This window comes from Notamacropus eugenii, chromosome 2, assembly GCF_028372415.1.
Source record: "Notamacropus eugenii isolate mMacEug1 chromosome 2, mMacEug1.pri_v2, whole genome shotgun sequence".
Taxonomy (NCBI): Eukaryota; Metazoa; Chordata; class Mammalia; order Diprotodontia; family Macropodidae; genus Notamacropus; species Notamacropus eugenii.
Genome location: NC_092873.1, coordinates 298,071,147 through 298,093,295, shown reverse-complemented (window position 1 = coordinate 298,093,295; position 22,149 = coordinate 298,071,147). Strand labels below are relative to the sequence as shown.

Genomic DNA, 22,149 nt, shown 5'->3' with positions numbered 1-22,149 from the left:
ACACAAACATACATATATGTACATATACATATACATACATACTTACACACTAACATACACATACATATACCTAGATATCAATTATCATACTCATATATAGATTACATTCATATGCATCTATGTAAGACTATACTATATTCATTTGTCCTCTGTTTCTATGAGGGTGAATAACATCTTCCTTCATAAGTCCAAGTCTTTCCATATTTTTCCACCAACTCACCAAGTGCACCAACTCATCATTTCCTATACCACAACAATATTCCAACCTTATACTGTCTAGTTATTTTAAATAGTCTAAAATAAAATTGGTTAATATGGCTGACATAAAGTGTAGTTTCCCTATTTTTGTCTTTTTATAAATTTATTTTAGTTTTAATTTTGTCTGAGATGATGATTACTACCCCTGCTTTTTTTCCCTCATAAATTGTACTCCTGATTTTTATTTTATGTTTATGTGTATCTCATTTCCTATCCCTCCTGACTCCTCTACTTGACTTCTACATGCTACCTTGCCCTCCTGGTATTTAACTGACTCCCTCCAAAGATCCCTCCTATATCCTCCATCATACACCTTTTCCCCTTACCCTCTTGTTTCTATCTCAATAAAGAAGACTTTTATAGCCTTCCAAATATATGTTATTTCCTCTTTATCCCATTCCCATTAATCAAGATACTCTTCTATACCTAAAAAAGTTCCCTTTAAAAATCTCTCTTATCTTCTCCCCACTCCCCTTAGCTTTTTATTTCTTTCTGAATTTAGAAGACATTTATATACACACATATACACGTATGTGTATTGTTCCCTTTTTAACAATGACAGTGGGATTACCAGCCCTCCTCCCCTTCTAATTTCTCTGTCAGTTCTTTCTCTAGCACTTCGTTTGTATAAGATAATTACTCTTTTCTTCCTTTTCCTAAATAGTTTTACTTTATAGAATCGCATCATACTCAGCTCTATCCCAATCTTTCTTTTGAACTACTCAATTACTAATAATAATGAGATATTAGATTTTATATTTCCTCATATAAAAAGTAAACAGACTATCCTTATTGAGTCTCTTGTAATTAATGCTTGATGTGTACTTATATTTCTCTTGAATATTGTACATCAAATTTTCTGTTAAGTTCAGGGATTTCTTTTGCAACAAAATCCTGAAAGTCTGGCAATTCATTGAATGTCCTTTGTTTTTCATTCAGGATTATGTTTAACTTTGTTGGGTATGCTATTTTCGGCCATAACCTCAATTCTTTTTCTCTTTGATATATAATGTTCCAAGCCCTGTGGTCTTTTAGTGTCATCACTGCTAGGTCTTATGTGATTCTAATTGTGGCTGTACCATATTTGAATTGTTTTTTCTTGTTGCTCATAATATTTGACTGTGACATTCCTATAAATTTTCCTCATAGGATCTCTTTCAGATGGTGATCAGTAGATTTTTTTTCTGTTTCTATTTTCCCCTCTTGTTCTAAAACTCCAGGATAATTTTCTTTAATTATTTCTTGTATTATTACATCAAGATTCTTTTTTTATTGTAGCTTTCAGGTAATCTGGTTATTCTTATGTTTTCTCTTCTTCATCTGTTCTCTGGATAAGTTGTTTTTTCTTATGTTTCACATTTCCTTTTATTTTTTCATTCTTTATTATTTTGTTGTATTATTTCTTGATCTCTTATAACTTTGCTGGCTTCCCCTTACCTAATTCTGATTTTCAAGGAGTCATTTTCTTCCTTAAGATTCTGGATCTCCTTTTCCAGTTGATTGACTTTTTTTCATAATCTTATTTTCCTTTGGTTGTTTAAAAAAAAAAAAAAAAAGACTTTTTAAAGTCAATCCTCCCCTGCTCAGACACCCAAATCTCCACACTGTCCCAGAGGTGAAAATTCCTATGACTGGGGCTGAAGCTATCTCCCAACCTAGCTAGCCCCAGGGCTTGCTGCTAGCTGTTTCACTGGAGCTAGCCTAGAGGTGCTTACACTTCACAGGGAACCAAACCTCCTGCTGCTGTTTTTCTTAAGATCTTCTCTCATTGTCCCAGGAAGACCACTATTCTGCCCCAACTCTTGTTTATTTTTACCATTCTTTGTTTGCCTGAGGTGCTATTTAGTTTTGTTTGTGGGGGAAATCTAGAGAGCTTGGAATTTTCTGACCTATTCTGCCATTTTCCCAGAATCCTCTCCTCTCCATTAGTTTTCAAAGGTCACTAACAGTGGCTCAGTAATCCCAGGAATTCTTTCAGTAGCCTAGGACAAAGTTAATTCAGGATTTCATTAAGGGAAGCTAGGAATTCTCTCTTCATTCATTCAAAAAGTATTTACTTAGTGCCTACTATGTACAAGGCACCAGGATAGGTATTGGTGATACAAAGACAAAAACAAAATTGCCCCTGCCCTCCAGGAAATTATATTCTACCAGGAGGATACAATATCTACACTGAAGAGCAAATGCAAAATACATACAAAGTAATATGAGGGGTAAGGAAACACTTACTTGGGGAATTAAGAAAGGTTTCATGTAGCAGGTGGCACCAAAATGAGCCTTGAAGGGAGCAAGGGATTCTAAGAGGTAAAAGTTAGGAGAGAGAGTATTCTAGACATGGGAGACAGCCTGGGCAAAGGTGCATAGGTGGGAGATGGAATGTTGTATATGGAGAACAAGAAGTAGAATGATCTTACTGGAATGTAGAATGCATGCTAGGTAATAATGTGAAAAAAACAGAAAGGTAGGCGGATTTTGATGGACTTTTAAATATCAAACAGAGAAGTTTGCTTTTTAAACTAGAGTCAGTTAGGTGCTGCTACAGCTTCTTGAGCAAGGGAGTGACCTACTCAGAACCATGCTTCAGGAGTATCATTTTGGCAGTATCCTGAATGAACAAAATAAAGAGAGGAAAAGACTGGAAGAGGGAGACCAGTTACAAGGCTACACCTGGCATGGTGGTGTAAGTTTGTAATCTCTGCTACTGGGGAAGTAGAGGCTGGAGGATCTCTTGAGCTACAATGGGCTAAGCCAGTTGGATAGCCATGCTAAGTTCAAAGTGGGTACGGTCAGCCATTTGGAAAGAAGAGTCACTGGGGTGAACTGGTCCAAGTCAAGAAAATGGAGCAGGTCAAAGTTCCTCTGCTGATGGGAAGGAGATTAGACTGGTGAATGAACCCTGTACTTCTAGCCTGGGAGAGATGGAGAGACTCAGTCTCAAAAAAAAAAAAAAAAAGGAGGCTATTACAAAGACAAAGATAAAAAGGAGGCTATTCCCCTTGTCATCTACATGGATGCTCTTTTCCATGTATGTCCATGAGCTTTATTATCAATGAGAACTTTTGTGTCTGCCTACATTCTTGTTTGTGTGATTCAAAAGTCCAGTCTTACCACCACCTCATTTTTCTTTGGTTTCAACTCTGTCTATGCCACTTTTGTTCCAGCCTTCCCTGTCTGAAAAAATAATTTTCCTTGAAACATAAAACAAAAGTTGAGATGATAGATATAACTTCTCTCTATCATATCATTTACCTGACATAGTGGTCCTACCCTTTCTTTAATTTTTTTCTTGCCCGCCCTTTTTGATGCCCCTCTCATCCATCACCAGCCATGTCGCCTTCTTAGCTTTAGTGCCCCAATGCTCTTCTTACAGAATCATGCCACTTTTATATGTTCTCTCCTTTTTACTTTACCTTCCTTTAATGTTCTATACAGATCCTTTTAAAAATTGTAGCCTTTTGATGAGTGCCTTGGATAGCCATATGGGTCACTTTAGATAGCTCCCTCTCTTCTTTTTCAGTAGAATAATTTGTATTTCTATCTTCAGAATTTTCTGTTTGAAAGCTTCCTGTCTCTCACACAGGCTTCCCCTGTACACTTCTTAGTCACAGGGCTCTATCATTTATCTGAACTTTCTGAAATCTTTTCTTTTTAATATTGAAGATATCTATGCTCAGATTTCCTTTTATCTTCTATCGCAAACTTGAAGATGGTGTGATCTTCAACAGCCTTAGTCATTACCATCAGGTCTATCTAGCAGTGTTCCTCACTGTTGCTATTTCTCATACATGATTTTCCCTCTTCTATCTAAATGCCTATGCATATGTTATCCCCCATTTCTAGAGCACCCCCCCCCATCATTACCTCCCCCTCTAATATTCCTGTAATTGATGATTCTAATGCTTCCAAGTCTCAGTGATAACATAGATCAGATAGACTGTTGTTCCCACTTTGTTCATGTGGTCATTTGGAGGCCATGAGCTTTAGTGCTGGTTCTCCTTTAGAATAGAGTCACTTGCAATTCCTGCTTCTCTCTTTGGTTTTTCTTCTTCCTATGTTGCACCTACTACCTTCTGTAGTATCTCACTTGCAGATACATGTGGGAAAATTTCTCTTTTCCCTTAGAGTTTAATGACCTTTTGATCATACTTACAAGACCCTAAACATGCACTGACCTAGAAAGCATTATTCTTCATAGATATTAGTTGGTAGTCCAAAAATCCAAACCCCCCACCTCTTTAACCGGCTGTTTACTTCTCAGGACCATCATAACCTTCCTAATCACAGAATCTCGGTGTTGAAAAGGACCCCACAGACCCTGTAATCTAACTCATATCTAAGCGATTCTCCCTGCAAATAGTCATATGGCTCAGAGGTGCCAGACAGATGTCTCATGGGCCACATGCAGCCCACACTCTAAGTGTAGCCTGAACCAGATTAAAATATAATTTGGAAATACCTAATGAAAAAACATACAATTTTCTAAGTCAATGTGCAGCCTGGAGGGATACTTATGTATTTAGTGGTCCCTCCATTTCTATTTGGCAGCAGTGATCTAGTCTTCCAGCTTTTCTTTCTATTCTATTTTATTATATATATATAGACCATTTCTCTTTCAAATGGATCTAATCATTAGTAAGTTTTTCTTTATGTAAATCCAAAAATTACCACTTTAAAATTTAATTCTGCCCTTTGGGATCAAGGAAAAGCAGTACAGGGCAGCTAGGTGGCAAACTGGAGACAGTGCCAGGCCTGGAGTCAGGAAGACTCCTCTTCCTGAGTTCAAATCTGGCCTCAGACATTTCCTAGTTGTGTGACCCTAGGTGAGTCACTTAACCCTGTTTGCCTCAGTTTTCTCATCTATAAAATAATCTGGAGAAGAAAATGGTGACCTACTCCAGTGTCTCTGCCAAGAAAACCCTAAATAGGGTCGTGAAGAGTTGGACATGACTAAACAACTGAAAGACATCAATAGTACCAGTATAATCCCTCTTCCACATTAAAAGGCTTTAGTACTTGAAGGTAGCTATGCTGTCTTCTCTATACCTTTACTTCTCCAGGCTAAACATCCCAATCCTCATATGGCATGATCTCAAGGGCTTTTACCATTCTGGTTGCCCTCTCTGGATCTTGTTGAAAGCAAACTTGCTTTGCTATCATGTTTACAACCACCATAATATACTGACTGTTAGTCATGCCGAGAGCACTTCACTCTAAGGAAGGGTCTCTAGGTAAGCAATGGTAGAAGTGAGAATTCCTTTCAGCTGCATAGTTGTACATAGACTTATATAAAAATCCCCAATCATAGGAAGCTAAAGTTCTAATGGGAGAGTAGAATTCAAACAATTATGTGCATATAAGATAGATAAATAGGTAATTAGGTAGCTGGGTAGATCTAGATATAGCTATCTAGCTATAGATATATCCATAAATCTCTATATGTATGTATATATACATATAGAATAAATGGCGCATTATAGTCTTTCCTATAATAAATGAAAATAGACTACTAAAGCCAAGAAAGAAAACTATAGCTTAGACAGTCTCTGCCTTTTTGTTTCATGGACACCTTTGGCAGTCTGGTGAAATCTATGGATGACTTCTGAGAATAATGTTCTAAATAATTAAAGGAAATGCTAAACAGTTGTTGGGGAAAATGTTCTGTTAGGGAAAATGAAGATATATGTATTTTTCTCATCCAAATTCACAGACCCTCTGAAATCTCTCCCCTAAGGGATCCATAGATACTGGGTAAGAATCCCTGTTCTAGTACTTCCCCCAGCCAGCAGACCTGAAACCCCTAAAAGCTCCAAGTATTGGTATCTGCATCTACTTTGTTTAATAATTGAGAAAACTCATTCCCTTTTTCTTGGATTTTGTTGTCTCTGTTGACCTAGGATTACATAAATCACATCCTAAAGAAGGAAGATGAGTTACAGGAAATGACTGTTAAGGATTCGAGGACAGAGGAGGAACGAGGCAATGCCGCAGACCTGCTCAAGCTGGTCATGGTGAGTGGGAATGGGTTTTTTATAAGCAGAGTCATTGCTTGAGGCTTCATGTGCCAGAGGGAAGCCTCCCTGGTAATAATGATGCCACTCTAAATGCATTCTCTTCCCCTCTTCTTAAAGTCTCTCACTTCTGTAATCTGCAAATATCCAATCAGGTTTTCTTTAGGACTTCTTCTTCAGTTGCAAAGCCTTTGAACCCGATGCTTTTCACTGTCTTCAGAAGAATAGATATTTAGGGAAATAGTGAGAAAAGAGACCCTTATTCCCAATATTTTTATCAACAGCTTGAAAGAAAGCTCAGATAGTAAGTTTATCAATTATGCAAATGAAAGTAAGCTAACAAGTTATATCTTCACAGGATAAAACAATGGATAACACACATATGTTTTTAAAAACTTAGCTAGTCAATAAGCATTTATTGTGTACTTTCTATATGTCAGATCCCATGGGAAGCCCTGGAAAACAAAGAAAAGACAAAATCATGGTCCCTACCTCAAGGAGCTCCCATTCTAATGGGGGAGGTAACAGACCAACTACTACGTATATACAAGGTGTGCACAGAACAGATGAGGGGTAATCCAGAGGGAGGACACTAGCTACAGAAGGTGACGTCTCAGCTGAATCTTGAAGGAAGTCAGGCAAGCTAATAGGTGTGAAGATTGAGAGCACTCCAGGTAGGGGTGAACTGGAGCCAACTAGAACAGACTTACAAGAGTTGATCATTATTTTCAGTGTGAGCATGTATACCTTAGAAATAAGCAATTGCTACAAATCAGATGTTTTGCCAAGTGTCTAGACTTAAGAAAATGTTAATTATATGGATTAAATTTAAAAGACTATGTGCATCCTTTTTTTTTTCTAGAGAGTCCCAATGTTAAATGTTTACCCACATACCCCTGTACTGTTCTCTCAACATTGCTTGAGCTCAGCAGAAATGTAGTAGAATGTTCAGGGAATGAAGTCATAAACAGCCTGGAGACCTACTGCCTAGAGGCTAATAGTCATAATAACAATAATAGTAATATTTCGTAGCTAGAATTTATATAGCATTTTAAAGTTTGCAAAATACTTTACATCTGTTATCTCATTTGAGCCACCCAATCCTCTTGATTCTAGACTTGGGAGAACATCCAATGTAAAGGCACCAGAAGGTGGAGTTTTATGTACATGAAAAAAAGTAAGAAGGCCAATTACAGAATGGGAGAAAATAGTTGGACAGCAAACAGTTCCGGGGGTGCTAGCTCATTGAATCAACAGTGGTACAAGGCTGCCAAAAAAGCTAATGTAATCTTAGATTAGTGTCCAGAACAAAGGAGTTAACCACGCTAGCCTCTGCCTTGGTCATATCATATCTGGAGACCCATGGTCAGCTCTGAGCTTCACAGGTACACTGATAAACTGGAGTATATCCAGTAGAGGACAACCAGGATAATGAAGGAATTCAAGAATGAACTACAGATGTTTAGTCTAGAGGATAGATTTAGATAGATAGGAGGTAGGAGAGTTGTTTTCAAATATAGAGCAGGGCTAGAGTTGTCATGTGGTTGTTGTTGAGTCGTTTCAGTCCTGTTCAACTTTTTGTGATGCCATTTGGGGTTTTCTTGGCAAAGATACTAACATGGTTCGCCATTTCCTTCTCCAGTCCATTTAACAGATGAGGAAACTGAGGCAAACTGGGCTAAGTGACTTGCCCAGGGTCACACAGCTAGTAAGTGTCTGAGGCTGTATTTGAACTCAGGAGGATGAGTCTTCCTGATTTCAGGGCTGGCTCTCTATCCACTATAAACCACCTGGCTGCCCAAGGTGCTTCTGTCATGTGGAAGAGGCATTATTTTTTTTTAGCCACAGAGCATAGAATAAGGAATAATGTGCAGCAGCTGTAGAAATGTTGATTTTAGCCTGATGCAAGGCAACATTTCCTAATCACTAGAACTGTATAAAGATGTATAGTGTGGGAAGGTAATAAGTTCTGTGCATTAGATATATTCAGGCAATATTTGGATAATCACCTGTTGGAGTTATGGTAGTAGGATTTCCTGTTCATATATGGTTTAAACTAGATAATCTCCTGTGTCCCTTCCAACTGGCGATGCTGTGGTTTTGTTAATTCTTAGGAAGACAATATTTAATGTATATTTATATGCATAGGCAATATATATGTATATTTGCATATGTCAGGAAGGCAACATATAATGTACATCTATATACGTATATAAGTATATTCATGAATACCTTTAAAAATAACAACCATTTTTAAGAATCTTTGAAGAGAAAGTAACACCTAAGTGAAAAGGGTAGTGAATGAATTCTAGAATGAAATTAATTCATTTTAGGATTCTTTTCATTATAGATCAATTTTGACATAATAAATTGCTTTTTAAAAAAAGAATAATATTTGGACTGAATTTTGGTTTTTAAAAATAATCATCTTACTAAAATGATTCTACCTGCATTACAGTCTTTCCCTAAAATGGAGAAAACCAAAGAAGATCACTTTACTGAAGGTAAATATATTGTTTTTTGTTTAAACTTAGGGATTGGCCACAAAGGGGAAACTACACTGAATAATAATATTGGGGGATTTCATGTACAGTATTTCTTCCCTGCTCTGTACTTAATTTAGAATTTTATTTTTGAAAGGTTCCTTCCTAAAGCAGAACTTTTCCTCAGCCCCGTAACTAATCAGTCACCAAGTCCTGCTAATTATGTGTTGTAATATCTCTCATACACTTTATGTATCTAATGTAATATCTTTGTAACATCTCTTATTCCTGTTCTCAGTCTATTTCAAGATCACCACCCTGAAGGTAGCCATTTCTTGCTAATTTTCTCCTTCTTATTCATTCATTACAATGGTTCATTGCTTACGCTGTGCCCCACATTTACACTAATAGGCTCTGAAAAGATGACATTTAATAAAGATAAATGAAGAGTCCTTCACTTGTTCAGTCATTTTTGTCATATCCAATACTTTGTGATCTCATTTGGGGTTTTCTTGGCAAAGATGCTGAAGTGGTTTGCCATTTCCTTCTCCAGCACATTTTATAAATGAGGAAACTGAGGCAGACAAGGTTAAGTGACTCACATAGGGTCACACAGATAGTTAGTATCTGTGGTCAGATTTGAACTCAGGTCTTTCTGACTCCAGGTCCGGGACTCTATCCACTGTGCCACCTAGCTATGAGTAGGGGATGTGCAGTAAGGCTGTAGATGTGTGACTAACAGAAGTTCAAATTTAAAAGAATTAAACATCACCTTTAGTTGGTCCAAGTGACCATGGGGACCACTGATAAAAATGATGTGCTATTGCGTCTTGGGAAATAAGAAGGTGAATCTTATATGAAGACGGAACAAGGGGATATTTTTGATCTCCCTGACTGTATTCTTTTTTTTTCTTAATTTTTTTTATTTATTCCAATTACATGTAAAGATAATTTTTAATCATTCTTAAAAAAATGTGAGTTCCAAATTTTCTCTCTCATCTCCTTTCTCCCTAAGACAGTAAGAATTTTAAATAGTTTATACATGTGCAATCACATAAAACATGTTTCCATATTAGTCATATTGTGAAAGAAGAAACAGACCAAAAGGAAAAAAACCACAAAAAAGAGAAAGAAAGTGAAAACAGTCTGCTTTGATCTTCATTCAGACTCCATCAGTTCTTTCTCTGAATGTGGATGCCATTTTCCACCATGCGTCCTTTGGAATTGTCTTGGATGATTGTATTTCCTGGCTGTATTCTTAAAAACTTCACCCATAACTCTCTAGACCATTGCTGTGTATTACTGGTTATGTGATATGGGTGAGAAGGAAGAGAAAAAAAGTCAAGAAATGTCCATCTTCAGGGTAGCAATCAAGATATTTCATCAGAAATTGTCTGAGAATAGATTGTACCCGAGTACACAACAGGAAAAGTAGACTCAAGGATCCTTTGTGACCCTCTATTTCCCACCCCTGACTAAAGCTCTCAGGAAAACTCCAGTGGAGAACAGTAGCATAGATTTATTATTGGCAATTTTAACACCAAGAGCAAGACTCTCCTGACTAAAAAGCAATTTAGTACAATAGAGAAAGCACTAGGTCTGGATTCAAAGCCCACATGTGATGCTTCCTGTGTGTATTTCCAAATCACTTATTTTCTTTGGGTTTCTATTTCCTTCTCTTTAAAAAAAAAAAAAAGAGGGTGATTGGACTAGATTACCACTGAGGTCCCTTTCAGCTCAACTCTATGACTGTATAGGGGCAGCTAGGTGGTGCAGTGGATAGAGCACCAGTGCAGGAGTCAGGAGGACATGAGTTCAAACCTCACCTCACACACTTGACACTCACTAGCAAGTGACCTTGGGCAAGTCACTTAACCCCAATTACCTCATCCTGGGTCATCTTCAGTCCTCCTGAGAGTATCTGGTCACTGGATTCAGAGAGCTCTGGAGGAGAAGTGAGCCTAGTGACCTGCACAGCCCTTCCTCACTCAAAACAAAGTCAAGTGCAAGTCACAGCATTATTTCTCTGCTGGTAGGGTGGTCTTCAGCAACGAAGGATGAACACACACTTCATGACTGTATAAACATTTGAATGAAGTTCCCTACTATTGGACTTTTTCACTAGGTCAGGTTTTTTTGTTTAAGGAGAATCCCATAATATTTCCTATTATTAACTGGGTTTTCAGACAAACTCCTAAGATAACTGGGTTAGTTTAATACTGCCCTTTTTTTCAATCATAGAATTCTAGGAAATCAATAAGCTTCAGGGAGCCAGTTAATGTTAATCATGGTTTTGTTCTATATAGTAAAGTGAAGTGGAAATTTAACTCCCTTTCCTTAATATTGCAGTACACCTGGCAGAATTGTACAAGCGTGCATTAGCTAGTCCAGAAATGTCAACCAGAATAAACTGGGATAAGTGGAGGTAAGATGTTTCAGGGCTAAACTTTTATTATCCTGAGTCATGAGTCAAAGCTCCCAGGATTGGTATTGTGGGTAGAATGCTACTTTGGAGTCAGAAAGACCTGAATGCCAATCCTACCTCTGACATCCATTGGGTGATATGGTCAAGTAACTTAATATCTCTGAGACTCGACTATTAATTAGCTATTAGTAATATCTGTAGTATCCACATCACATGTTGTTGCATGTCTCAAATGAGATGCTATTTCTAAGATGCTTTACCAATTTTAAGGTGCTATATCAATGTCAGCTACAATAATAATTATTAGTATATTTATAATTTATTATTTCTCACTTACAAATATTTTATGGTTTTTCAAATTAAAAATAGAAAACAAGGTTAATTTTATAGCTCAAGATTCCCTGCTACAAGTTCCAAGTTCTGACCTAGATCAGAGTTTGCAAAGTCTATTCTCCTTCATTTGATTAGCATTTCATGAAATGGTGGCTAGTTTTCCTCTTAGAAACTTTAGATAGTTCCATAAAAATGCCAGCACTGCCTTGACCCCATTTTCTTCACTTCTTTCTTCCCCTTCATGTAGCCGTCCAAAACCTTCAGAACGCTGGAAAGAAAAACTGGAACAGAACAGGTATGATGATCAGTTCAAAGAGGTGTTAAGCCAGTCTCCCCTCCATGTTTTAGGCATATAAAAGTCTCCTTATACTTAGACTTCCCCCATTCAAAACTTGGCATTATCCAGCTGTAGACTGTAACATTCCATATGCTTATTGTGCAATTCCAATGTCCATTTTCCAGAATGACAGTGAATTGCATTCCAAATGTACAACCTAGTTTTATATTGTTGAATCAGTAGTGGAAAGAAATTTCAGGCTGAGAAAGGGAATAGTCAGTCATCCAACTTCTCCCCTTATTCCTATAAGCTCTAATCATCACCTGGTTATGCTATTACTTGTTTACCCAGCAAACATTTATTAAGCACTTACTGTTTGCAGGAGGCTATACAAGGCTTTAGGCAATCTGAAGTTCAAATAAGATAGAGTTCCTGCCTTCACCGAGATTAAGGCCTTGTAAACTCAGTGTTTACATCAACTCTCCAGCATCCATTTTTCATCAATACAATATTAGTTTTGTGTTGTCCTCTTCCCCAAAAAGTGTTCGACAAACACAAAAGTTATTTTGAAACTAGATTGAAACTTCTTAACAGCAGGAACTCTATATTTCTCATATCATCCAGGGATGATACCGAGTGCAGAGTAAATGTGGGCCGAAAGTTTTACACTAATGTTGTACTCAAGACATTATCTTGATTATGACCTGCTGAAGCTTATTAACTATTCAGTTGGTCAATGATACTTGGGTATTCCTGTTTTTAAGGCCCCATTACTACAAAATTCCTGCCCATGGCCCTGAAAAACACTTGACATTCTTGCTTCATTACAATAAGAACCAGTTGGTTCTCATGAGGCAAAGCAATTCAAGGTAGATGACCTCATTAAATAATCTTTTCCTTTCCTCCCAGAGTGAAATAATATCAGTTTTCCTCATACATTTACTGATTTTCTGAAATACTTAACAGTTACCAAACTCCAGGACAGACTTGGGCTAAATCTACTTTTAACCATCACCATTTCGTGCACAAGACAGGTTTATCCATATCCATAGACCTGCCTATTCATAAGGAATCTATTGTCAAGTCAAACTATCTTTATTGCATCTCCTCCACAACAGTGGCCATCACCTTTGTCAAGCATACAGCACTTTCACACACTGGACATCAGCAGATATAAAGTCAGAGAACAAGACTGTTTCTGTTGTTAAATCTTTCAAGGACTAATTCTGATGTAGGTATGTGAGACATTATTGGAAAAAAAAAGCTTTTTAAGTGTCATTTTGCTCTGTTGAATCAAAGGGATTTTAATAGTCAACAAACAATAAGTGAAGTGTGATGAAAACTGATAAAAATTGTTCTCTGCTGTAGCTTAGTTTGCTAAGAAGTCAAGGTTACTTCCATACCTCAGTAAAGTTTCAGAGCAAGACTTTGTGAAGTCCGATCAAATTGATCCCCTTTCTTAATGCCCTTGGTTGTAACACCATGCAGCTTATCTCTTCCATCTGAAACCTTGCTTTTATCACCAACTCTTCTGTCTTCCTCACCCTTCTGCCACATCTAAACAGCTATAAAGACCTATCTTTGTCTTTCTCCTGTGATTTCCTTGAAATTCAACCCTTTTCCCTATTCCCACTCACTTTGTTATAATAGTTCAAAATCCACCAAGATCATTCCAATAGCTTTCCTCCTACTCTTCCTTCCATTACTCTCTCTCTTCCCACTAATCTATCCTTTGTTTCCCTGCTAGATCAAAAATAGTGCTGATGTGCATTTTTTTTTTACTTAGAGTCTTTTCTGGTTCATTCTTCTCTATCAGAAAATTTTCAAACTCCTAAGCTTGACATTCAAGGCTTTCCAACCTGATACCATCCATCCAACCTTCCCAGCCTTATTGCATATTGCATATTGTTTTTCTCCATGTGCTCAGTGCTCTAGCCAAGCCCGTCTGGTATTGCCTCCTTGGCCTTGAGGGTGCTATTTCCTTTTCCAGAATGCCTTTGATTGACAACCACCAACAACCAACTCCCCCAGGCCAATCTACCATCTTGACTCATTAAAGTCTTCATCATCTTTTAAGGCCCAACTCAGATACTATCTGCTCCCTAAACCTTCCTCAGTATCCCTAATCAATAAAGATTCTTCTGTAATCTGCACCTGACAAAGTCCTTGGGTGATACTTCAAATACATTTCTTATGCATCTCTTTGTATCACATATGTATATATTACATATCTTTTGTATATAGGACATATAACACATGGAATGTCATACCACATATGAGCTATATCACATGTAAATATCAGATTGAATAATCACATATATGTATCTCATATCCCCCAACTGGGTTATGAGCTCCATAAAGATAGGAACTATGCCATATTTGGTCTTCATAGCTGCCACAAAGTAGAACACAGTGTCCTGCATATAGCAGTTCCTCAGTGCACGTTTCTCACAGTTGCATTTTTTAACTCTAAGATATTATAGTGCTTAGCACACTGCCTGGCACATAGTAGGTACTTAATAAATACTGACTGACTAACTACATAAATCTAAGTTATTTTGAATCTATATAGAAGTCCACTTTCTAAAAGGGGAAATTATGGTTGATCTTAAACGTGTCTGGGACAAGCTTTTTCAACCATCTATCCAAAAAAAGACCAACGTTGTTTAATTCAAACACACATTACATCCTTACTCTTTGTCATTTGCACTGTTAATAATCCTGTATCTTTTCTGGGGCAGTTCTGGGGCAATTACAAGAAATGTGATAAGATCATATTCTCCTTTCTTTTACCAGGCATGACATTGAAGAAACCCAAAATTGTTTGGTAGGGTTAAGGAATCACATAATACCACCATATTTCCAGTCTGAATTTGGCAAGATATTTATGGCCCAGGTAATTAACTTCAGTCTAGTAGTTTTAGAGTTTCTACCTTAGTTGTATAAATGTTATAAATAAGGTTCATGCTGAACTTCTCTAGACACTGGCTAAAGCAACATCTGCACTGGTCTCAATCAGCCATGGTCCCCAGAATCGGTTGGCTTTCTGGACTTTAGCAAGCCAGTGGAGGAAAGGCAAATTCTGATTCATAGGATCATTGATTTAGAGCCAGGAAAGACCCTGAAGGTCATATAGTCCAATGCTATCATTTTGCAAATGAGAACACTGAGATCCAGAGACATAAATGACTTCCCCAGGGAATACATTATGTAATAAAGTCATCTTCTGATTCCAAATCCAGTATTTGCCCCATCACTTTGTCCATGTTTTATCCCCCAAATGTGGAAGTCTATTGCTAAAATATCATATATCTCTATCTTCTCCCCACACACACACTGTGCCCCACTTATCCTTTCAACCATTCCCTATGTAAAGTCCTCTACCAAATGAGTATTTTCCCATAATGTGGCATGTTGGAAACACCACTGGACTAGGAATTGGGCAAAGCTTAGTCTTAGTACTGATTCTACCACTACCTTTCTGTGATAATTTGGTTTAAGTAAATATATAAAATAAAATAAAATATAAAATCTATAAAATAAAATGGAACAAAATCCCTTATAGGTCTAAAAATCAAGGAATCACTGACTACACCCTTCCTGAGAGTTGCTTCTGCTACTTCCGCTTCCTCACAGCTGTGATATTTTGAGTTCTTTAATGCCCATGAAAGCAGGCCCTATGCAGAGGATGTTTCTCTTCTAGGTCCAAGCCTCCCATGAGAACTATAAAAAACCCAGCCAGGTGAAACCACCAGGTGAAAGCTGAAAAGGAAGTGCCATTTTGTCTTTAAAAGCAATTATGGGTAATGAGCATAAGTGAGGGTGATAATCATCAATCTTTGAAAGACTCTCTCATCAGCATCTCTTCAATAAGTTTGTGTGTCTTCTTTGGTCTTTCTTGAATATAGAATGAAAACTGCCCTTAGTAATTTTCATCAATTATTTAGCTCCATGTGTTGCTTCCCATCTTCCTTCTTCGGGGCTTTGTGTATAAGGGATAAGGAATCACATAATATCACCAAATAAGCCATATCTATTTTTAAATTTCATTTTCACTTTCTTTTACTTTTTTCAATTAAGAAGAATTTATTTTTCTCTCCTTCTCCCTCCCACCCCACTGAAAAAGAAAAGTGAAACTTAGAGGTAAATGTGACTTGGTAAAGCAAACCAAATTCCCAAACTGACCATGTCCTGTTTGACTTCTTGAGTCTATTGCCTCCCTGTCAGAAGATGGCTAGTGTGGTTCATTCCTCCGGAATCATGGCTGACCGTTGCACTCAACAGTGATGTTGGGTATTATAAAAATTGTCCTCCTTGTTCTGCTCACTTCAGCTAAACTCCACCTTTTGGTTTTTCTTTTAAGTGTCATAACCTGGAAGCTATTTCTAAAAAACTTCCACCTTTTCAAAAGAAAATCCAAGGTCTAAGCAGAAATTCATCTCAAAGCACATCTGACGTTGATCCAGGTGATTATTTCAGTGTTATTCTTTTCCCGTTGAGTTACCTAAACTAAATAATATCCCACCCCCATATATCATCTGTGCCATTCCTCTTATGAGCAGAACCAGCTCTACAGAAAGAACATAGGTGGCACAGTAGAGAGAGAGTGGGACCTGGAACCAAGAAGAACTGAATTAAAATCCAGCTTCAGATACTTAACTACCTGGGCAGTCATTTAACCTCTGTTTGCCTCAATTTCATCATCTGTAGAATAGAGATAATAACAGCACCCACTTTCTAGGATTGCTATGAGAATCAAATGAGATAACGTTTATAAAGCACTTTGCAAAGCTGAAAAAGCACTATATGAATGGTAGCTCAGCCTATGGTATGTGTAGGCTGAATACGTAGACACTTACATGATGTGATTTAGAGGCTAGCAAGACCTATTGTGTTATATATCCCCCAAAATACTTTTCTTATCATTAAAACCAAAAAGCTAAACACTAAAACCAATTTCAGATTCATCTTTTTGGCTGATGTTTTTGTCAAAAAATTCAAATACCCCTAAAAGAAGTAATACATTGAGTTTTCTCAGTCATTTACATGTTAGCATCAATGAGTTCAGAGTTCTTTTCTGGGAGTATATTTCAGAAAACAGAATGGCAGCAGAAAACTGAGAGAATTGGGTTCCTGGGGGGTGGGGAAAGTACAGCTGAGAGATAGACAACTACTAGAGGAGGGGGAGGGAAACATTGGAAAAAGGGGAAAATCTAGAGAAAGACTTCTACTTTATGTGTCTTGGGAAATTCCTTAAAGTTGTTGTATTACAAATTGACAACTCATTATCTTTAGTTTATTATCTGTTTAATCTTTTATAAGTATAGTATAATATATTATATTTTTAATAATTCCTGTTTCCTAGACCGTCAGTCATCTAAAGAACCAATCCAAGATTCTTCAGAATTGCTGAGTCTTCTGGTATCAGAGAGTTCAGTAGAAACCAAAGAGTCAATCAGTATGTTCCACAATGATTACATTACAAAATCTGACATGGGTATGACAATAATTTGTTTTAATTCTTTGTTTCTCAAACTGAAAGTCACTACCTTCTAGAATATTATAGGAGCTCCCACAGAAGTTATTGAATGTGAAATTATGAATCTGGCTTTTAAGGCTGCTTGAGTGTCTCCATCCCCTGATATATGCATGTATATCTCAGAAAGATGCTGCATGCAAATGGATGACTGCCCCAAAACTGGGCCCAATATCAACAGAAAGGAATTACAAAGTTCTCCTAATGACCTCAAAATTCTCCTTGTAACAAATGCCCTTATTTTTAATACCTACATTATATTACAAGGAACAGAAGAGACACAGCAGATGTCACTACAATGTCATATAATTTATTAATACTGAACTTTTTAGTATTTGGAGACCTTAATGTATTTTTTCCACATACTGTTGTCTGTATTCCCTATACTGGACTTGTGCTATTGATTTTTTTTTTTAGCTTTGCCTAAAGTATAGGATTTATTATAGGATTTTTTCCCATTTATATCAAGAAACTACCATGGGGTCCAGAAAGCAGCTGAGTCAGAATTCTAGTATCTAATATAAATTGGAATATTGATAGATGTGGAGTCTTTCTAAACCGAGGGGATAACATAGATACTATATCTTTTCAACTGCCCTGAATGATTCAGGACCTGACAGTTTTGAGCATGATTACAGTAACAGAAACATAAAAAATGATTAAGATAGGGTCCTCTGATCTTTAAGGAATTTAAAATCTGGTTGAGGATAAGAAAATAGCACTCATGGAGAGGGAAGCTAGGTGGTGAAGTGGATAGTAGATAGACCACTGCAGGAGTCAGGAGGACCTGAGTTCAAATCTCACCTGAAACACTTGACACTTACTAGCTGTGTGACCTTGGGCAAGTCACTTAACTCCAATTGTCTCATCCTGAGTCATCTCTAGTCATCCTGACGAATATCTGGTCACTGGATTCAGATGGCTCTGGAGGAGAAGTGAAGCTGGTGACCTGCACAGCCCTCCCTCACTCAAAAAAAAAAGTCAAGTGCAAGTTATGTCATCATTTCTCAGATGGCGTGGTCTTTTTCCACAACAAAGAACAAACACACACACACATCACTCATGGAAAAAAAGAACATAACTGTGTGTTGAAGTTTGTGGTTCAAATGATAAATGTGATAGAAATTTATGGAGGGAAGAGATCAACATGACCTACAGCAGCTTGAGGTGGCTTTATGGAGGAGGTAAGACTGAAAGGATTTCATAGAATCTTTAACTTACCTACTCCAAAACCTTAATTTTACTTGTAAGGAAACCAGATCTCCAAAACATTTGGTGATTTCCCTAAGACCACATGGCCATTGGCAGAGACAATTAGATTAGAACCTAGGTTTTCTGAATTCTGGAATAGTGTTCTTTCCACCAAACTTCACCGCTACAGATGGAAAGAAGATGGAAGGATTTCCAAGTAAGAGAAGCAATATAAGTAAAGGTGTGGAGCTAGGAACATTCAAAGAACTATAAAGAGATGAGTCTGACTGAAATAAAGGTTTTATTTTGGGAATGCATGAAAGAAAAGGTTGAATAAATATAACAGAGTCAGTTTGTGGAAGGTCTTGAATGACATGGAGAGGAGTTTAGTAAGAGAAACCATTATGGGTCTTATGGACATGATGAAAACAGTATGTTAGGAAGATTAATCTGATAGTAAATTCACTGAATTTACAGTGAATCTGATAATTCACTGTAAATTAGAAAGAAGAATCTAGTGTCAAAGAGAAGCAATTTTAATAATCCGGGCATGAGATAGTGAAAGCTTGGCTACTACAATAGCTCATGTCAGGATTTAAATTAGTGTAATTGTGGTCAGAAAAGATAGAGAATGTTGTAGTGATAAAATCAACAGTACTTGACAAACATTTGGGGGCAGGTGGATTGGGGTGAAAGTAAAAAGTTGAAGATAACTCTGAGGCAGTAAATCTGGATTACTAGAAAGATGGCGATGTCCACAACCAAAATTGGGAAATTTGGAAGAGTGGGTTTAGGCAAAAAGATCACAAATTCAGTTTTTTACATGTTGAGTTTGAGTTGCTGGTGGGATATCCAGATGGAGCTGTCCAGCAGGCAGTTGGTGATATGGTCAAAATGGAATACTGAAATCAGTGCTAGAAGACAACAGTGAGCCAGGGAGAAAATGGGGCTTTCATTCTATTTAACTGACATCTAAATAGAAACAAACCACTTTGGAGCAAACTTAACACAGTTTCCCTACTCTTTACTTTCATCCCTTTCCCTGGGTTTTTTTTCCTTCTCTTCCTCTTGTACATCCCCCCTTTATTCCTCTTCTACTCTGTTATGATTTGCAGAAACCATTCCAATTGTCATCCTTCTCCCAGAGTTTGATAAGAAGTAAATGTGGTACCAACTAGTAGCCTTTTCTTTATTCCATTCTTTTCAGGTGGTATAGGGCTTTCTTTTCAAATATATATAGAGACTTTGAGCCAAAATTTTAAACTGAATGCTTGGAGTTACTAAGATTTACAGTCAGGTGGGAAAAAAGCAAGACAAATAGGTGATTGGAGTCTTTTATGATAAAGTAATATCTCCCCACTTTTGTAATGTTATTGAGTCTTGAGGATAGGTATAGCATAGGGACGGGGAATCTTTGGCCTCAAAGCCATATGTGATTCTTTAGGTCCTCAAGTGTGGCCCAAACTTCACAGAACAAATCCCCTTAAAAAAGGATTCTGTTGACAGAATTCACTACCAGGACCCCTTAAGGAGAAAAATGTCCAGATAAAAACATCTCTCTCCAATTGTGATTTCAGTTCCTGTTGAGGCTTCAGGGTAGTCCAAACATCAGATAAGGCCATAGGCATGTGAGACAAATAGGCAGGCACATACAACCCATGCTTAGGCACATCTTTGCTAAAGGTACCTAGGTGCCTGATCTATCCCCTTAATAAAGGATTTGTTCTGCAAAGTTTGGATTCAGTCAAATGCACTTGAGGATCTAGAGGGCCACGAGGTCACAAGTTTCCCATCCCTGGTAGAGTGGATGAAGAACTAGCCTCAAAGCAGGAAAGACCTGGGTTAAAGTCACTTAACCTTTTAGTGATTTTTAGGCCAGTGATATCAAATTCAAGCAGCTGTGGGGTCCAAATGGAGTGAGGCCCAAACCAGATTAAAGTGTAATTGAGAAATGTTTACCACAATAAATAAAAATATAGTATAACATTTTGTTGAGTCATTTCAGACTCACCATGGCCCCACTTTGGGTTTTCTTGACAAATATTCTAGAGTGGTTTGCCATTTCTTTCTTAAGCTCATTTGCAGATGAGGAAACTGAGGCAAACAGGGTTAAGTGATTTGCCCAGAGTCACACAGCTAGTAAGCATCTGAAATGAGATTTGAACTCTGGTCGTCCAGACTCCAGGCCCAGGGCTCTATCCACTGCAACACCTAACTGCCTTCAATACAACATAGATAATGTAGATTTGAGGTTTTCTAAGTCAATATGTGACCCACAGAGATCTGTTTTTAGTTGGACATTGCTCTAGACAACCCTTTAAAACTGTAAATTGGAGAGAAGGTGCTGACCTCAACTGGTAGAGTTTTCCTCATCTACAAGTTTCCTATGCCATTGAAACCACAAGCTGTAGTCCCTCTCCTTTTCCCTGATAAATCTCAATTTTGTCATCAGCAAAATTCAGAAACTGTTATGGGTTTTGATTTTACTTCTTGAAAAATACAGTTTTGCTGAATCATACAAAAACTCTCATAAAAAGTGATTTTATGAAATTCCTGAATTTAAACCATCTTGTGTATAGTCTTAAACCTCCTAGAAGAAAAACATATTTCTGATGATTTTGTACTTACTCATTTTCAATCAAGGAATGCTCCATTATAGGAGTGTTAGACACAACCATGGTTCACTGAGATTGCAATCTGAGCCTGTGACTGTGTTCTGAAATACTTCCTTGGTATCAAAATTACTTTAGGGCTTTCAATTTTAGGCAATACTTGAAGTAATCAAAACCCCCTAAAGACATAATAGGGCAGCAATGGTGGTAGAGATGATCATTAAGTCTAGAGAGAAAGAATGAGCTAATACTATGAAAGATAAGAATGTACTCATGAACCCACAAGGCCATGTTGTACCAAAGTAGCAAGGTAAGACTTAATATTTTGACTTTTTATAATTACAGCAAACAATCATAATCTCCTTGCCATAGTGAACAACACATCTTAGAGAGCCAGGCAAAATCTATACAGTCACATCCAATCAAGTCAAAGATCTGCTTTTGCTAGATTACCTATATAATTGAAGGGAAAAGATGTTTTGTTTTGTTTAGTCTGCATGAATTAGCAAATCTGGTTATCTTCATTGTTTAATTTATTCTTTTAACCATTTAAGCTATCAGAGTTAGAGTTTAGGGAATAGTAGTGGTATCTGGTCATGACATTTATTTGAATATTTAAAAGAATATTTAAGTACTACTTTTATTCCTTGATTAAACATGAGAAAGAGAGAGAGAGACAGAGAGAGGGAGAGAGAGGAGGAGGAAGACTTCCTCACTTAGCATGTGTCTTTAAATGGTGTAGAATCTTTTGAAATTAGTTAAATAGTAAGTTCTCCTCCATGAATCTTGTTTTAATAAAAACTAGTAGAAGATAGGCCCTTTCTGTCCTGTAGTGTCAATTATTTGTCAAATCCTGTTGACTCTTCTGATAGAATTCACTACCAGGACCCCTCAAAGAGAAAAAATATCTCTCTCCAGATATGATTTCAGTTCACATTGGAGTTGAGGCTCCAGGGTGGTCTGAACCTTAGAATAAGGTCATAGGCATGTAAGTCAAGTAGGCAGGCACAAACCACCATGCTTAAG

At 37.3% G+C, this 22,149-nt stretch overlaps 1 protein-coding gene across 5 annotated transcripts in view; it reads left to right on the top strand.

Annotated features, from left to right (window-relative positions):
- The window catches only part of SPAG17 (sperm associated antigen 17), a 258,218-nt gene that overhangs the window by 218,836 nt on the left and 17,233 nt on the right, over window positions 1–22,149 (top strand). For 3 of the 5 annotated variants that reach the window (XM_072644502.1, XM_072644501.1, XM_072644499.1), the window contains 7 exons: window positions 6,153–6,266; window positions 8,725–8,770; window positions 11,099–11,174; window positions 11,755–11,802; window positions 14,581–14,680; window positions 16,148–16,250; window positions 17,150–17,281. In XM_072644502.1, the coding sequence (XP_072500603.1) occupies window positions 6,153–6,266; window positions 8,725–8,770; window positions 11,099–11,174; window positions 11,755–11,802; window positions 14,581–14,680; window positions 16,148–16,250; window positions 17,150–17,281 (619 nt within the window). Of the gene's footprint in view, window positions 1–6,152; window positions 6,267–8,724; window positions 8,771–11,098; window positions 11,175–11,754; window positions 11,803–12,902; window positions 13,521–14,580; window positions 14,681–16,147; window positions 16,251–17,149; window positions 17,282–22,149 lie in introns of those variants that run through there. The other 2 variants (XM_072644500.1, XM_072644503.1) reach the window with 2 other exon arrangements.